The sequence below is a fragment of the Echiichthys vipera genome, assembly GCF_963691815.1.
Source record: "Echiichthys vipera genome assembly, chromosome: 12".
Taxonomy (NCBI): domain Eukaryota; kingdom Metazoa; phylum Chordata; class Actinopteri; order Perciformes; family Trachinidae; genus Echiichthys; species Echiichthys vipera.
The window spans coordinates 29,794,488-29,813,310 of NC_139837.1; the positions used below are offsets into that span (position 1 = coordinate 29,794,488).

At 37.1% G+C, this 18,823-nt stretch overlaps 1 protein-coding gene across 1 annotated transcript in view; it reads right to left on the reverse strand.

Moving 5' to 3' along the window:
• Positions 1 to 8,861: 8,861 nt before the first annotated feature.
• Positions 8,862 to 18,823, reverse strand: part of nrxn3a (neurexin 3a) — a gene marked incomplete at both ends in the record, with an annotated part of 319,661 nt that continues 309,699 nt past the window's right edge. The window contains 1 exon segment of the mRNA XM_083924038.1: positions 8,862 to 9,502. Coding sequence (XP_083780164.1) covers positions 8,862 to 9,502 — 641 coding nt within the window.

The window sequence follows — 18,823 nt, forward strand, 5'->3', positions numbered from 1 at the left end:
CTTACATTCAGGTGCGATATATGCAAAAGCTACTTTTACGAACTCCTCTTAGGCCGAGTGTCTGATCAAGATGAAACTTGGCACACATAATGTTTGAATGGTCCTGACCAAAAGTTATCAAAATAATTTTGATATGCTTATAAATGCCGACGTTATAAAGGAACAACTTCCTGTAGATTACAGTCAAAACAGGAAGTGCTGCGCATCTTCCTCAAATTGTGTAGGATTGACACAACATGTGGTAATCTTGTTTCCTATGTCTTACTGAGGCCTAAGCCCGAGGCCCAAAATTTCGAGTAGCATCCAGCTGCAGACCCGGAGTACAAGCCCCTCACTTGACACAGGTCCCTCACTTGACAAAGCCCCTTGCTTGACGGAAGTGAATCAGTAAGTAGGCGGGAATTTTAGCGAACTCGCTGTCACGGCTGAACATGATGAAGATAATGGAGACGTTTAAAAACAACGTAAGCTTTGCTATGTTGATAATGTTGCTAACTACGAGCTAACTAGCAATCTTTGATGCGCCTGAATTTGGGGATACTGCTGTCACTCTGTGGTAAATACATTTCTGATATAGTTTTTTTGCAACCTGTGAGATGTGTAAGGGATTTTCCTGCGCTGAGATTGTTGTGTCGGCCGCTAAAGGCTTATTAAACTGGCAGTGCTAATGAAAACCATGAGCACCACAATGATGAAAAGACAAGCCAGCCTCGGCATATTTGTCTTTAACCCGTATATGGATGCACTTTGTATTTGTGGCAATGTTCTTCCTTTAGGATAACATGGCAGCTCTGCGGAGATGGTGGTGTGCAGTGCTAGTGGAAAACCTGCACCTGGAGGGGTCTGTGTCTGTTTTTGTCTGTCATATTTTGACTATTTGTTTGTTCTACAGATATGGCAGAAGGTTTGCCCATTTTTCCAAGGAGGCAGAAAGCATGCTGAATGGTCTTCTTCCACCAGTCTTTAGACTAAAACGAAAGAGAGGTGAATTAAGGGTCCAATATTATAAAAGGCTATGTATGTTAATCACCATAACTGATTGATTTCTAACAGTTTGACATGGTAAAAAAATAAATACTTCCGTCAAAAGGACACAGCTGTTTTTAATGTCCAGGAGGAGGTGACAAGCCAAGCGGAGGACGAAAATGGAAAGGTTTGAGACATTATTTGTTTAAGAAACGAATGTGTTTTTTACAATTTTAAATAGTGGTAGTAATGTAAATTTTCTTGACATTGCTAAAAGTTCATTATATTATAAATGTGGCCAACAGGAGCCAACACAGGATGATCACGTCATCAGGGAGCACAGTGACTTAAAGAGGCCATGCACAATCAACCTGGCTGAGTTGGTTAGTATGTGATTTAGATATTAGTATCAAGCATGCTATCTTGTCTCCCTAATTTATATCAAGCATTTACTAAACATAACTAAATTTTAAAATGTTTACTTTTAGGACAATGGATCTAAGGGAGCATGAAAAGACTAGAGGTCAGTAAAAAGCCATCTAAGTACGAGGAATTAACTGCGCTTAGTATAATTTTAATATTTGCTCTATGAAATTACAGGAAATGGTAGAAGAGGAGCAGGAGAAGCGGAAACAGCAGTGTTGAGTACTGATTGACTTCATAACAGGGAAGACTAAACTTGACAACACCTTGAGGTATCTATATGGCACTAAATTCATTAGCAGTTATGGCATTCACTGGATGTCCATCTTAAAGCATTTATCAGAAGATGATCAATGCCACGTCATTTTAAAGTGATGTTTATTTGCAGGCCATCACCACCGGCTATCTGCATTCGCTGTGGCCACTATCTGCTTTGATGACACGCAGCTTGATGAAGTGGTCTCTTTTCTTTTTGGAATCCTTAAAGACACACCAGGAGCGAGACAACCTATAGATTCTGTTGCTTGTCTTTGACGTGCTTTTGCCTGAGGTAAAATGTCAGTGTTCATCATTCAGATCCAGATTGGTAGAAACTGGTATATTGCCTTACCATACATGACTATTGGTGTTAAAGATTTGAGGGGTGTAGATGTGAACCCAGTGCAGGACACCCCTGTGGCCTCCAGAAAGGAAGACACCTACATTCACTCCAGTGTGGACGTGGAGATCCAGAGACATGTGGAGAAGTTACAAGAAGGAGCAGCTATCTTCTTTGAATTCAAGCACTACAAACCTAGAAGAGGTTCACCGGCACTAAATGTTTTGCCTTGGGCCCCATTGTCATGGAACTGTACAAGAAGACCACAGACTTCAAGAGAAAGAAACTACAGCTTCTAACAAAGAAACACCTCTAGAAACACCTCTATCCCCCCGCCACAAAATAACTTTTTTGTATTGTTTCCTAGATGTTTATTGATTATTGAATTCTAATATTGGATCATGAAATCAATATTAAAAGGCTATTAAACTAAACTTTGTTAATCCATACTCATGTGTTTGCTGGTCGAACTCTGCCCAATCTCACAATTTGTCTGCTTTAACATTTACAGTTTCCATTTTGTGATTTCTTTAAAATTAACTGACCTTTCACATTACATATAGTCATTTATTAATATAAATGTATATATTTTTCAATTTTATTTATATTTATTGGCAGTCACAGGACTGTTGTGCTCGTGGACTGACTAAGTATCGTCCTTTCCTACAGCCCACTACTTTTATTTTGAAATTTCATGTCACCCTGTTATAAAGGGCTTTTAAATTTTTGTTTATTAAAGTTGCATTTAGTTTTAGTTTCCATTAAAACTTTGCAGATGTTTATCTTCACTAAAACATCCAATATTTGATTTTAAATTTTATCTTTGTAATGTCACAATATTCAGGACTAAATCAACTGTAAGATACACTAACTGCGTATAAAGGACTGAGACCTGACTGAGGGGAATTGTATGTTCTTTTGCAAAAAAAACGAAAACTTATTTTTTCAATAAAGTTAAAAAAAACGATTTCCTTTAACTTGCTATGTTTTGTGCTTTTACAAGAAAGTTTAAATAACCTATTAAAAAAAACTATTGCGTGACTTTGCATAAAGTAAAAAAAACAAACTATTGCGTGACTTTGCATAAAGTAAAAAAAAAACTACATTTTCACTTCCGTCAAGCAAGAGGCTTTGTCAAGTGGGGGACCTGTGCTATTGAAAATTTCACATCAACCAACCACTAGGTGGCGCTGTTATACATAATTAATCATATTTTAGCAATTATAAGACAGATTAACAAGAAACTTAGAACACTAGTTTCTGATGCTCGTCTGAGGCTTTGGGGAAAATATGACATCAATTATCCAGGAGGTGGCGCTGTTTTGAATATCACTCATACTGGAACATGCGTACAAGTTATGGAAACGAAACTTTCAGGGGGGGTATCGACTGGTGCCGCCACAGAACACACCAAAAAGGACACATGTCCACCACAAGGTGGTGCTACAATCCATGAAAAGTCTTTTTGGCCGCTTCCACATCACATATAGCAAATATAGATTTCTTACAACCACATGTTTTCTGAATGGCGCCGAATCTTGGGATTTAGACCACGGCACATTTATGCTGAGTATCTTTGCGCAAAACTGCAAAAAATGAAAAACATATTTTTTCGAACACCTCCTAGGGTAAGAGTCCAATCACCATGAAACTTTGCAGGAATAATTGTTTTATCATCTTGATGAAAAATTATCAAAAGAATTGTAATAGTCCAAAATGTGTACTGCATGTTGTACTCATAACAAGTAGTATTGTATGTATTTGCAATAATTAACATCAAACTCGGACTGATAGTTCTCCATGGAAACTCCAGGCTCTGTGCAAAATTTGAGGTCAATCGGACATTAGTTGGTGCTGTTGCACAAAATTGAAAAATACACAAACCATGCGGAAAATAGTCAAAACCTACTTTCGCACACTCGTCCTAGGCCAAGCGTCTCATCAGCACGAAATTTGGCACACATAATCTTTCTAAACCTACGATCAAGAGTCATCAAAATAATCTATATAAGCCGAACAATATGAAAGTTATAGAGGAAAGACTTGGTGCAGGAAGTGGTGCGTTACTTTTGAAGTAGTTTCTCTGATTATCACACAACTTGGAAAAGTTATTTACCAAGCCGCAAAATCTGACATCAATCAGCCACAAGCTTGGTCTGTAATGCAAAGAATGAGTAATGCATGCATTATGTGAACAGTAGTTCGACTAGTTTGGTTTTCTGTTTCTACAAAAGTTGTAAATATCAAGGTTCAAAGTGAGCTGAGCTGATACTATAAGGTGGAGTTAAAACACAACATAGTATCATCAATAGAATTGTCACTAGAGTAGAATTGACACAGGACATTTTGCACAAACCCGACATTTTTAAATAGTTGAGTTATAATCAACAGCATCACAATTTTTCATTTGCATGCCTGAGATTTGAAAATAAAAAATGTCAGTCTGCATAAACACACCACACACTAAGCTGCTCCCTATTCTATTCAATTCAATTCAATTTTATTTATAGTGCCAAATCATAACAAAAGTTATCTCAGGACACTTTACAGACTAGGTAGACTTAGTTATGATTTATATAGACCCAACAATTCCCCTGTAGAGTACGGTGGCAACAAAAACCTTTCCTATTACAGGCAGGAACGTCAGACAGACCAAGCTCTATGGAGGACGGCCATCTGTCTTGACCGGTTGGGAAGGAAGAAAAGGAGAGAGAAAGAGAGAAAAGACGGACAGATGGACAGACAGAGACAAAGACAGACAGAAAGGCACACTTCCAGAGATGCAAGCAACCAAAAAAACAGTAACTATAATAATATCTATAGTAATGGGAATATGGCTTATATGTTATGGCATTAAATGCAGCAGAATAGTAGAAACAAGCACAGCTAAGGATATAGATTATAATAGTAACAAGAAGCGTCATGCAGGACCACAGCAGCAGGCACCACCACGATCAGCAGAGACCTGCGAGACGACAAAGCACAAAAAACTCCGGGGAAGAAGTGAATTAGTAATATGCATTGATGAGACATGAATGTACAGACAGAGGGGAGAGAAACTCAGAGTATCAGGAAAAGTATTATCCCGCGGCAGACTATAGCAGCATCATTAAGCAGAACAAAATAATTTAAAAAATAACATTGTTAAGGGATCGTAAGCCCTAGCCGTAAGCTTTATCAAAAAGGAAAGTTTTAACTTTACTCTTAAATATGGGGACAGTGTCTGTCTCTCTTCTATTTTTGGAGACCTAGGAATGACGAGTAGCCCTGCATTCTCAGAGCGCAGCGATCTAGTCGGGTAATACGGTACTATGAGCTCTTTAAGATACGACGGAGCCTGACCAATAATCGTTTCGTAGGTAAGGAGAAGGATTTTAAATTCTATTCTGGATTTTACAAGTAGCCAGTGAAAACAAGCTAATACAGGAGAAATATGTTCTCTTCGATTTGTTTTAGTTAGTACACTAGCTGCAGCATTTTGGACCAACTGGAGACTCTTAACAGGAATATTAGAGCAGCCTGAGTCCTCTTTTGGTCTAGGAGCAACAACCAAGACAAGAACCTTTCTTCAACCAGCTTCCTTCACAAAGGACCAGCCACTGGCATCAAGCAACGCAACTTATTTCCCATCTCATGGACTGGTAACTAATCACCAACTGGGCATTACTACACGTTATAGGACTGTATGAATGGCTAGATAGAACTGTAACTTTGTTATAACCTGACTCTAACTTCTGAGGTCCTCAGCCTGCTGGCCTTTGTGTAACTTAAATGTTCACACCATCCCTACAGGGGTCCAAGCCCCCACCTCTCCTCTTTGTTTCACGCACACACACACACACACACGCACACACAAACACATTTGCTTTTAGCTTCAGTTATTTTATTGTGTTTTGTTTGTTGCATTTATTAATTTGTTAATAAATGTTTGTGTTTACCATATGTCTGTTTATTTAATATTACACAAAGATGAATGAGCCAGCCTCTACTAAGAAAAGAACTTTTAAATCCTTCAACTGATTAAACTATTACATTTATCTGTTTTCAACCCTTAATTAGTGGTTTAATATATTTAATGAGTCTTTAATATTAGTTATCACTCCCTCTATGATGGTGGTGCCCCGAGGAACTCTTGTTTAACTAGAGTAATTTTTATTATTATCTTTGATAATTATTGGTGATAACTAATATTTACTTGATTAACAATAAGTTTATTGAGAATACTCAATCACATAATCTGAACGTGAGTCAAGGCCCTACATTTAATTGGTTCTCCGTGTGAAGTTTTAAGAAATTAAAGTTATTAATTTTTGGTAATTTTTCTTTATTCATTTTAGAAAATAGTTAATTTGATAGTCACATTTTTGATCCAATTAATCCTAAAGTACCTACAAAAGGAAGGTTAGATATAGGTCTATAGTTGGCTAGAACCTCTGGATCAAGACTGGGCTTTTTAAGAAAAGGTTTAATTACAGCTACTTTAAAAGACTGTGGTACATAACCTGCTGATAAAGACATGTTAATCATATCTAATACAGGAGTGCTTACTTAAGATAACACTTCTTTAAGTAACCTGGTTGGAATGGAGTCTAGGAGACAAGTAGAAGGCTTTGATGCTGAAATAGTAGAGGTTACTTTGTTAAGGTCAACTGTAGAAAAGCAGACCAAAAATATATCAGGTTGTACAGTTGTTTCTAAGGTTCCTGGGTTCAAAGAAAAATTAGTGCCAAGCAAGTTGTTGATTTTGTCTCTAATAGTTATAATTTTTCATTAAAGAAGGTCATAAAGTCGTTGCAGATGAAAGGTTCCAGTGAGTGTTACGTTGAAGATGATGTCATAGTAGTTTCACACAGAGGCCCTATGTTAATGAGCTCCGGAATCAAATTCAGATTCCCACCTACACTGACGGGGTACTATCCACAGTGGAAAACACAATAGTGAAAAGCACCTGGCACCAAAAGTGAGTTGAGACGAACCATATAGTGGGAATGAGGCATTAATGAGTCTATGGTGAGAGTGAGGGAAAATGTTGAAGTGGTACAGTATTGGAATGAGTTATTGCATAATTTGATTTATCCAAGGACTACAGTATAATTTCAGAGAAAAAAAAGGAATGTTTTATTCGTTATCAAACTGATGAAAAAAGGTTATGAAAGTAACAACATAAAAATGTGAATTTCAGGCAAGAAAAAAGAACTGCACGTCATTAAATGACCATGGCAGATAATGGAAAGATAAATGGACAGTAAAATAGTATTAATGAATGACAAAAATGTGACAGCCCCCCCCCCCCCCCCCGCCTCCATTTTAGCTCTTCTTAAATTGTGAACCCCAATCCATTACAGCCTCTTTGTCTTTCTATATTTGTTATACCTCTGACTTTATTGTCTTTCAAAAAGAAAAATTTCACTCGTGTTACCTTGAACAAGAAAGCCATGATACAGAAGAAAGGGCACCTTGTATTTGTTGGACAACTGCAAGTAGATAAATATTCATGCAACTTTAGGAACATCTCTGGTTAGATCTCTAGGCTAACAATACATTTTATTCTTTATGAAATATCAATATGATTCTCCACATTTTGATTAAAGTTTTCCTCCATGTAAATTAACAGTTAAAAGATTCTGTCATGAAATACGTTGATAAACCATATGTTCAATCTGTACAATAGAGGTACTAAAAATTACAACTGTCATGGTATATACAATTTCCTACCTACAAAGTACAACAGCTAGCATGTAATAAAATATGTAAACAAATTTCTGTTTTTTTGACACAGTTGACTGTGACAGCAGATATAATTCACACTTTCAACATTTGATTTATTTCTGTATACACATTTGTTAACAGTGTTGTAGTACTGCATTTGTCTTCATCCTGACACCTCCATAGAAAAGAGAACGACAGGCAATAAACCAACATACAGTTTTGCAAAAAAATAAAACTACCACTGCCTTTTTTAAGCGATCGTTTTATCCATGGTTAACATTTTTGAGGGGTTTGAAAAGAGGATAGGCTAAGTTTTGATCTGATAATGAAGAAGTGTTTGGCATTAAATAACAGAACATGGTCCAAGTTGAACACTGTATACTGAACTTTTACTGTACTGTACCTTACTGTAGAATTAGGATGGCATGCATTTTACAATCAGTTGCTTTTTACCTAGAAAATCGGCCACTTCTTTCGACAAAGTGAGTCACCTTGTCAAACAATGAGAATAATTGGGGTGAATCAGATGCTAGAGCAATCTGCCCATGGCAATTTGCTCGCTTGGTATCATTTTACACACAGAATTTTTTTTCTTTACCTGCTGTTCTTTTTGTCATTTTTTTCCTTTTGCTTAAAGCAAAAATTAGATGGACACCACACTTGTATTATGTATAAACCATACAAATTTGTCATACTCTGATACAACAAGAGTCCTTTTTTACTTTTACAATGATGGTGTGCCCGACCCCCTCTTGTTAAGCACTACATGTTGCTTACATGCTGAAAATGTGTATGATTATGAGCCTTTTGTAATAAACAATTTCACAAAAAAAGTTTTCTGTTTAATGCCAAGGATCACATAGCTCTAAAAGTCACTTAGGAGGAGGATGTAGCTGTGAAATATTTCTATACTGATAACGTCTCTGACCAGATAGAAGAATAAGGTCTCTAAAGTTGCTATTTAGCCTTGTTGTTATGCTTACAATAGTAAGTGTGCTTTATATTACAGTACATATCGTAAGTTCAACTACTTAGCACAGTATGAGATTATTCAAGTTCCATGTTATACCATCATTTGTCATAGCTCCTCGCAAGGAAACTGATAAGTAAATATTCTCTTAGTGCTTTCTTTCTTCACACTCTCATGTTCACGAATGTCTCATAGTCACACATAATACTCCTTATCCTTATTTTTCTGTTTCTTGTTGCTGCCTTTCAAGCTCTGCTGTTTGTCCTTCATGACAGCGCCATTGCTCTGTACAGCTGAGTTGGTTATGTAGTTCCTGCTCTCGTCCACCTGGTAGGAGCCCTCATCCCTGTTCCTGTACTTATACATGGCATACAGAAGGATGAGGATGCACAGGGCAGCGGCCGCCACTATTCCGATGACCATCCCGGTGGTGCTGCTAGATTCACGGACCACTTCCGAGGGCCCTGGAACTCGCCTGACGCCCGGCTCTGTGGGGAGTGCTGTGGGTATATTACGGAACATTGGGGAGGTTATTAATGGGCCCCTCAGCTTGGTGCTGTCTACCTCAAAGGATGTGGGCAATGGAAGCAACACAAGGACTGGCTGGGGCTTAAGCTCGCGGCTATTCATTTTGCCAGCCGGCTGTTTGGCCGGAGCATTGTGGAGGGTTGCGGTGGAGGCAGAGGTGGCGGTGGTGCGGCTCTGGTCGGCGGTTAGTGGTATGGCGGTAGTGGTAGTCTTACCCCGTCTGGAGATTGAAGGTTTCTTAAGTCTAAAAGTCTTGGGCATGTGAGCTGTGTTACCACCTTCAAAGCCAGACGTGGATACGGTCTTATCTGTTACCAAGGAGAAGGTCGGGTAAAAATCTTCATCATCAGTAGGGGGCAGGTTAGACTTGAACGCTTCCCCAGAGCCATACCCCGATATCACCAAGCCATCATCATCACAATCATCGCTGCCTCGGTCCGACAAGCAAGGTACCCCCTCCTCAGTGGCCTTGGACAGGGACTCTTTGGTGGTGTCAATAATGGTGAGGAGTGGGTGGTGGGTTGAGGGAGTGGGAATGAAGGGTGCACGAGGAGCTACAGAGGGGTGCGCTAATGGATCCTGAAGTACTGGGATGACTAACTCAGCTCCTGAGGTTGAAGACAGACAGGCAGTAATATTAGAAGGCAGCATGGTTTTAATGAATTAAACTAAATTAGATACAGTACATCTGAAGAGAACACCATAGAAGGCAACTACTAAACCCAAATCCATGAAAATAAAATTGGCATATCAATTTAAGACTGCTAAATCAAGACAAAGAAAGGAAAGTTGGCATATGTTGTATATAAAGGCTTAAGAGCTGTGCAAGGATGAGGCAGAACACTCAAGTTTGCTTTAAATTAGTTAAGTATACTTGGCTCCTTTTCTTTTTTATTTAATTTAAGAAACTTTTAAAGTCTGTGTAAAGCAATGACAAAAGTGGGATCTGAGTTTGTCACACTACAGAAAAATGTGTTATTAACCACCCAGCCAAATTTGCAAAAAGTATGAAAAATAAGGTTTAAAAATTATAAAAACTAAGCAGCACCCTCTTCTCTGAAACATTGGGGGCGTCTCCACTGGATGTGCTGAAACCACGCCCAGCCATGGGAGAGGTGAGGTCTCTTTCAACTGACTTTTGTGATCTGAAAAAAGGATGCTATCTCAGAAACTGAGTGAAACTGCTGAAGTGCAGCAAGCAAAAGGCTAACTTAAGTTCTGTAAGTGACACTAAAGCAATTTAACAGTAAACATATGCTACTAAGTATGAGTACACATATCATTTTTTAATAATGTGAAGTGGATTGTATATGTATGGGACACTATCGCGATGCTAACATCTGTTAGTGCTTTGATAGTAATTCCTATTCAGAATCAGAAATACTTTAATAATCTTAGGGGGAAATTACGTTTTATTATGTTCAAATAATAAATTAATTAAATTGGATAGAAAGGTTATCGAGCCGTTTGCCATGGTCATTTGATTAGTACAAACCAAAACAGCTTGTTAGTTGTCATGGTGACAACACATATTAGTGGGGCTGTGAAGTATGTCACAGAGGAGAGCGGACCGAGACAGCCATGGCAAGGGAGGGAGGAGGAGGGAGCGTTAGACCTAGTGGCAGACCAACCTAGTACGCTGTTCAGCTCATTTTCTGTAGCTGTTCGATAGCCAACCAGCTGGCTAGTTAGCTATCATATTAACTCCACACCACACCAGTCACAGAAACACATGTTGTCACTTACATTATATGACGATGACAATGTGTTTCCTTCACGGTGACAGGAGTGTGTGGTAAAAGTGATACATTTAGTGGCACGCTCTCCTAACGTCACTGCTCATTTGGCTGATACTGCAAAACCTCACCTTTGTGACTAGTTTATACAGAAGTTAGTCCATTGCTTGGCAAGGGTACACATCCCTGACCATTCTGCTATGTTGATGAAATGGAAATGTCTTTGCTATCCAATTAAATTAATTTCTTCCCATTTTGTAGAAGCATTGAGATAACACCTGTATCCTTCATGAAGCCAATTAAATAATAACAAAATCAATGGAGAGTGGTGAATTGTTTCCCCTCCGGTGTGGTCGGGGGCAATGACGCTAAGGCTCCAGTGCATCATTGAGCCATGATTTCAGGCAAGCCCAAAAATTTGAAAACTTCATAATTCAGTATTACATGAATTACAATCTATTCACTTGTTGACAGCAATCATTTTCCGACATGTATCCGTCCATCTGGTTTTGAAACAACTTTACACAGACTTTAAGAGAAGCTACAATCTTAAAATGTAAATTGATTAACTTTATTGTAGTTACAGCCAAAACATATTACAGTTAGAAGTGGCATTGCTCAATTGCTCTCCATCTTAAACCTGTTGCTTTATTATAATACAGAAAATCGTTATAGTTTTACAAACATTTCTTAGATACAGAGCTGTTCTGGAGGTAAAGTTATTTTAATCTTCAAACTAAAGTCGGTAACTTTCTATTAAAAATATGTTGTTGTTTTTTTTTCAAATTTGCAGATACTGTAAATATATCAAGACAACAATGAGACAGACAATCTGTGAAAAAGTATTGTATCTCTACCTCCACTATCTGTTCCTGTCGGCTCCCAGAGCCCTCTCTGCATGCTCCTAATGGCATCTTCTAGATTCCACTGCGCCTGACCAACAACCAATCAGAGCTGAGGAATATCAATGACTGCTTGTGAACTTTGATCAGACTGTGAAACAAGTCAGTGCTGATCAAATATGAATCAATATTCTGTTAGTGTCTATATCTCCCACAAAGTGTTTTCCGAAACATATTTTCGATTTAGCTGTATGAGAAAGTCTCTGACAAGCCCAGCCTTGACCAAGCCCAATTCACCAACTGACTGCCCAGACAAACTTTCACATTTAAAAGCTAATCAGTAGTGCTGTCCAAATGAAGCTTTATAAAGCATTTGTTGAGTTCACTAGATGGAGCACTTGGTTTAAAGAAAAGGGCTCAATGAATGGTGATTCAGTGTGTTTTCAACCCTTTGTTGAACAGAGAGCTCCATCTAGTGGACTCAGGAAATAATGAAAATGGTTCATGAAGCTTCATTTCGACATCACTACTAAATGGTACACTAAAATATGTTTCCGAAAACACTTTTAAGGAAATATGAAACAAACAAACAAAGTTACCAAATTTTTTTTAGAGTAAAATTTTAGAGGACCCAAACAACACAATACATTAGCATATTGTGATCTAAAGTTTATGACCAAGAAATGTGTGCTTATTAGTTTTATTGATTTGTACATGCAAATGTTTGTGATTGCTAATATGTTCTGTATATTATTTACGTTTTAATTAAATGTTGTATTTACATGTGACATTGATTCTGTCTTAAGAGCAGCTCTGTGACCAAGAAAAGTTGTCTAACTGTAACAACATTAGGATCATTCTATGTCAATGGCAATGCAAAGTCATATGAATGTTCACCCTGTGAACTAACAGCTGAGTGAAAGATGGCTTGCACTTTCATCCAGTACAGCTTAATTTTGCAGTTAGCCTCTTGCTCACCAGGTCCCCCAACACATCTATTTAAATAGACAGACTCTTACTTTGTACTACAATGAAACAATATGAAACAAATCTCCTTAATTACAGGTAAGTGGAAATGATCAAATCAGACCAATTATTTCCAACTGCAAAGAATGTCTCAACTCGAATCTGAACTTGAATGGAAAGCTTCTAAAGTTTCTTTTGTAATAGTAATTTATCATATCACTTTCTGTTAGGCTTGCTAATAATAAGGTCAGCTAGAGATATGTTTATTTCTGCACCATTATACATGGAATGTTGTTCCCTTTGATAGTCTTGATAAATAAGAGCAAGAAACCTTCAAATGTGTTTTTTGAAACTATTTGAACAGTCTTGGTCAAATTAAGGTGCATTTAGTAAAACTGCTCTACACAATACAACAATATTGGTTGGTACTTGCTTACAATCAACAATGGGCAGACAATTCAACACAGGTGTTACACACATTACTGGAACATGTATAGTAATTTGTTGAATAGTTTGTTAATTATTAGCAGTAATCCATTTGTCTTGCTGTGGACAGGAAACGATATACTGGCTGCCTGGTTAACAATAAAGTCTTATTGTCTTTTCTGTATTTGTTCAAGAGAGAATATGTAACATGGAGGCATAACTGCTTCAGAGTTGAGATACTCTTTGACAGAACTAGGCTCATTATCTTACTCAACACTGCAATTCAATAACAACAAAAGGCTTGTACATATTCCCTGTTTACAAGCTATATCTGTAACTCTTTCTTTTAATAAGGGTTCAATTCATTCTTTTTAATGCTAAACAACCCATTTCAGAAAAAAATCTGGTGACAAGTGCACTTTTTATTTTTTAGAAGTGCATAAAAGTTGTATTTATCATGAAAATGTATTATTAATCTCAAGCAGGTATCATTGGAGTGAACATTCAAAGTGCCATTGACATGGGAAGTATCCACGCCAAGCATGTGTATACTTAATCTTTGATGCACATTGTATATCAATTCAAGCTCAGCAAACTCACAACTTATCACAAAAAGCAACATATACATTCACAAGCACACAACTCTGTACATCTATACAATTTTATTCTATAATTTCAAACAATAAAACTCTGTTAAAGACTCATTCAGTTGTCAGTGTCCTCACCATGATCAGAGATGCAGTTTGTAAGGTTTTGGACAGCCTAGTTCAAACAGACATTAGTTTTGGTAGACATTTTGTGGTCTTATCAACCCTTTTTCACACCCAACTTGTCAAATACAGCAGCTTGGTCAATGGCCATCAGCATCTGATACCAATGCATAAGATAGCCTTTATTGCAAGATGCACTGAGCTTTGACTGGCGCAGTGAAATGACGTAGTATGTACAGTGTTATTACAGTATTACAGTGTTAATGTCATGTGAATAAGTTACATAATAAATGCATTAATTTAATTTTTTGGTTTTATTCCTAAATCTAAACCAAGTAGTTTTGTTGTCGAAACCCAGTGGTATAAGTGGATATACTCTCCTTTATAGTCCAATGACTTTCCGGCTTATAGGTGGGTGTTACCTTCCACCACACCACTGTCTAAACTCTACCCTGACACATTGAAAATGATGCCAAGGGATACCCAGAGTGATACAAATGTGAAACCAAGGGGTCCTGATCAATTGTCTGTATTTCACAAGCTGTGAGTGAGAAATCTATTTGATCATATTGAATGTATTCATGATACAGGATGTGTGAGTTGTTCCCTGTTTTGAATTGATTTGGAATATAAGGAAGAGTCAGTTAAGGAAAATAAGAAACTGTAGCATGTGTGGCTGAATAGTAAATATATCGATGTACAGAAGCCTAAAAGCTTCAGTTGCCCGGTTTTACAAACTGCATCTTCAAGAAGCAATTCAAAAAAAGTGAAAAGATACATACTGTATATTGTCAACTTACATCAACAAATTGCCCGCATGATTTAGGCATGAAAAAAAGAATTTACAAAGGAAAAGGTGTGTAAGAATGTTGGATAGCCACTTGGTACCGTTAAAGATCATTTTTTTTATCCATTGTAGAATGTGTTCTATCTTAAAACACAGGAGGCAACAACACATACATCCACAACACATAACGTAAAAAATAAACACCATAATTCTGTTTTTTAAATGTTTTTTTGTGATAAATAATTTCTTTTCTTTTTTTTTCTTTTTTTTTACAAAAAATGTGTATCTACATTTTTTTAATTTCAATAGACTTCAATAGCATCTAAAATCTATTCATGTTACAGTTTTTGCTTAAATTGTAATTCGATCTTTAGTGTAGAATGGATGGATGACTTTATTCTTTAATATCTCTAAAGACAAAGGAGAAGGTGAAGAAGGGGTGGGACCTATGAACATACTACATAGGAAATGAGGGTGATGAGGGTGACAGTGTAAGTCAGTTGCCATGTCCATGTAAAGGCAGTACGAAGCGGTCGGGCGGCATTAGAGCTTTTGGCTGTAAGGAAGGGATGGGGATATACAAACAATGAGCAATATACATGCCCATCTACAGAAAAGAACAGAAGAACTCTAACACTGACAAGTCTGACAAACCCTAAACTGCAACTTCTTAGCCATGCAATTCATTTGTTTTTTGTCTTACAGTCAAAATATTATTCAGCAAAGATGAATTTGTTGTGTCAAAATAGATTTAAAAAGAATCTGAAAATGGAAGATATGTGAGAAGTAGATATGGAACTGCTTCACCAACTAATTTGTGGGCTTTTGTATGTTTGCAAAAATGTCAACATGGGAATGTTTAACTGTTGTTTTTTTTTTACTTTTATATTTGCCAGAAAAACATGTCGGAAATAAAACACACAAGTCACTGAAGTAGTTCCAAATCCACAAAAAGTCTAATTATATCAAAAAATAGTTCACACTGTGATTAAAATATTATCTGATCGACAAAAAAACAAACCAAACATACTTAATAGGCCAAAAAACATAATCAGAACCAAAATGCCAGTGATCAATTCGATAAATATAGAATATATGACCAGTTAAAACTATCAAATGAAAAATGTTAAGATGAAAGAACAAAGCCAAAATTTTGCACACACTACAACCAGATGTACACAATATAAAACAGACACTGCTGAGAGAGGCACTCGAATGGGGGACGGACTTCTCTCTCATGTGTTTCCTGATGACAAATCAATCCGTTATGTTAGTCTTTAAACATGAACCGGCTGTGCAGTCTGGGTGTACATCAGAGAGAGACGGTACTGGCTGACAATGGGTTATTATTATTATTTTTTGGTTTTGTTTTAGCTGTACTGTAGGATGTTGATGCATGCTTAAAGTAAGTTGCATTTAGGGAAAGTAGAAAAGAAACAACACATCAAACTGGGAGCAGGTAAGGACTGACCAATGTTAGGAAAAATAGGAGACAGACACTGTGTCCCAATCCCTTACTATAAATAGTGAATTCAGTTAATGTAACAGTTTATACTGGTAAGAAATAACATGTGATACCCCTGATACGACGTGTGCAGACAGACATCAGTCAAACTGCAACTTTGTGAAGCTACAGACAATTTTCCTCTATTTGTACCCAACATCAAGTGAATTCTGTGTAAAATTAACATGTTTGACTATGCATCATTTTGTTACTTTTCCAGTAACACACCCTCCACCACCCCCCACCCAAAAACAAAACAAAAAAACTGGGTAAAAGTAGTGTGTAGTATGCGATTGGGACACAGCTCAAGCTTAACTAAGAGCAGTGGGAAAGAGGAACAAAATAAAAACACAAAGCATATATAAATAGTTTCTCATGTACTATATATGAAATGCAGTTTATTCAGGATTCAAATACGATAAAGTGTCAAAAGACAAGCTTAAAGCTGATATCCATAATATGTTGTCCCTGTGCCGTAGTGGAAGCTGCTTTATGTGTTTGTTCATCAACTTGTTGAGGACATTAAATAATGATAGATATAAAAGTTGAATATGGAGAATGAGCAGAACACCGCCACTGCCGTCTAGATCGCAGTCGCAACAACAAAAAATAGATTGAGCAGTCAGGTTGCCAGGTTTGTCAGACCCAAGTCTATTTGAGCCGGTTTGAACCCGCACCATAAAAACAAGTATTGCAGAGGAGTTTGACTGACTGTTACCCAGTGCTAAAAGGAGTTTTTATTTATTGTTGGTACTACCTCACTTACGACGGCGCATTAGGGCCATGAAAAATAAATAAATACGGACCTGGGGCGGGGGGTAATTTTCGGGAAAAAATGTTGCAGGTTTATGAGAATAAAGTGGCAAATCTATGAGAAAAAAAAAAAGCAAATCTACTTGAAAAAAGTCAATATGTATTCAATTCAAAGTCAGAAAAATAGTGTTTTACTGTTCTCCTCCATTGTTTTGTTTTACAGTTGGTGTATCTTTTGGGTCTGTGTATTATGATCACAAAAATCAACAGATCTGTTCCAGTAACAGGTCTGACTATTGCTATAGTAGTAGATTTTGTTGCCAGATTTCATGGCATATTGTTGTTTGGAAGATTATAGCTAAGCTAATATAAGCTAAGGCAACGACAGAGCTTCTGTGGCCTTATGTCTAACGTTAATTATGGCTCTTAGTATATCTATAAAGTATTGTGGGTTGTCCTTCTGTATTTTATCCAGATAATAATAATGATAATAATAATAATAATGGTACTCTGCCACTGATGTTACCTGAATGTTTACCTTAGTTATGGCAACAACAACAACAGGTTAGCGTTTCAACAACAATAAGCCAAAAAGATAGAATTTGGCACTTTTAAACAAAACAGATCACAGCTACCAACAATCAAACCCCTCAGGACCTGAACCATGTGTTGTTACAAGTTCAAATATCTAAGAAGCAGAAATCCCTATCTGACACAGCACCATCCTTACAGCTGCTTTACTGTGGAAATGGAAACTTCCGGTCAGAGAATGTGAATGTTTTTTTTTAATTGATTTTATTTTTTATGAACTAAGGTCCACCAAACACCGGGACGCGGACCTACGAAGCTGCATCGGTACTGTAAGATGCCAGGGCGACGGCAAAGTGAGGTTGGCCTTTTAATGCAACTCTTGGTTAAACGTTGGTGACAGTTAAATTCTGATCCGAGTTCTGTTGACAGGCTAATTAGAACCAGTTTCAGTCCGCCAGTAATATTAGAAACCAGGCCCGTAGGTCAGAATCACTCTGGTCTTAAACTTTTTCATATCCAAATTTAACCCTTTTCACTTGTCTATTCAGTGTTGCACTGTCCTGTATTCTCTTTGTTAGGTAGTCAAATAAATGCTTATAACCTTACGTCGTTGTGGGAGTCTTCCGTTCTGTGCAGAAAGTGTTGGTCCCTGATAAGGCTGTGGTACGAACTAACGCGTTCAAGACGAGACTGATAAAAATTTAAATAATCAATTACTTTAAATAACTAACAGGTATTAAACCTTCACCAAAGTTTAATAAACATCCTGTCTTATTTTGGTGAGGTACCCTACTCCGAGGTAAAATCAATCCTAAATTTTAACGAGTCGAGTTAATTCATAATTAATTCAGCGACTAATATATTCTATCCATAATAAAAGCAGGCTTAATCTCCTACATCCTCAAAACGCCCTGTGGGTGTATTCTTTTTGAAAAAATAGTTTTTAATAAAGTTTCTACATACTCAACCTTTAAGCTTTTGAGGCATGACAATCTAAATATGTTATACGAGTTAACTCATTTGTTGGCACTGTCAACCATGGCAGGTGTGAACTGACAAGCTATGACCAGCTAAGCAATATTTAGTAAAAGCAGTGTATCGGGTGTTCAAAAGTGCTTTCACTCTGGCATGTATGTTCAAATCATAGGGGTCCGGCAAAATATTTTTTTAACTAGAAATACATTTTGGAAAAATATGGTGTCTGTTATCAGTTTCACTTGAAATGTGGTAGGGTTTGTGTTATCAGAACACTATCTGTGTTCCCACGAGGAAAGGAATCATAAAATGTCAGAATGATATAAGAGCTAAGAATAACTCTAAGCCCAAGTTTAAATTATTTAATTCAATTCAATTGTATTTACAGTGCTAATTAAT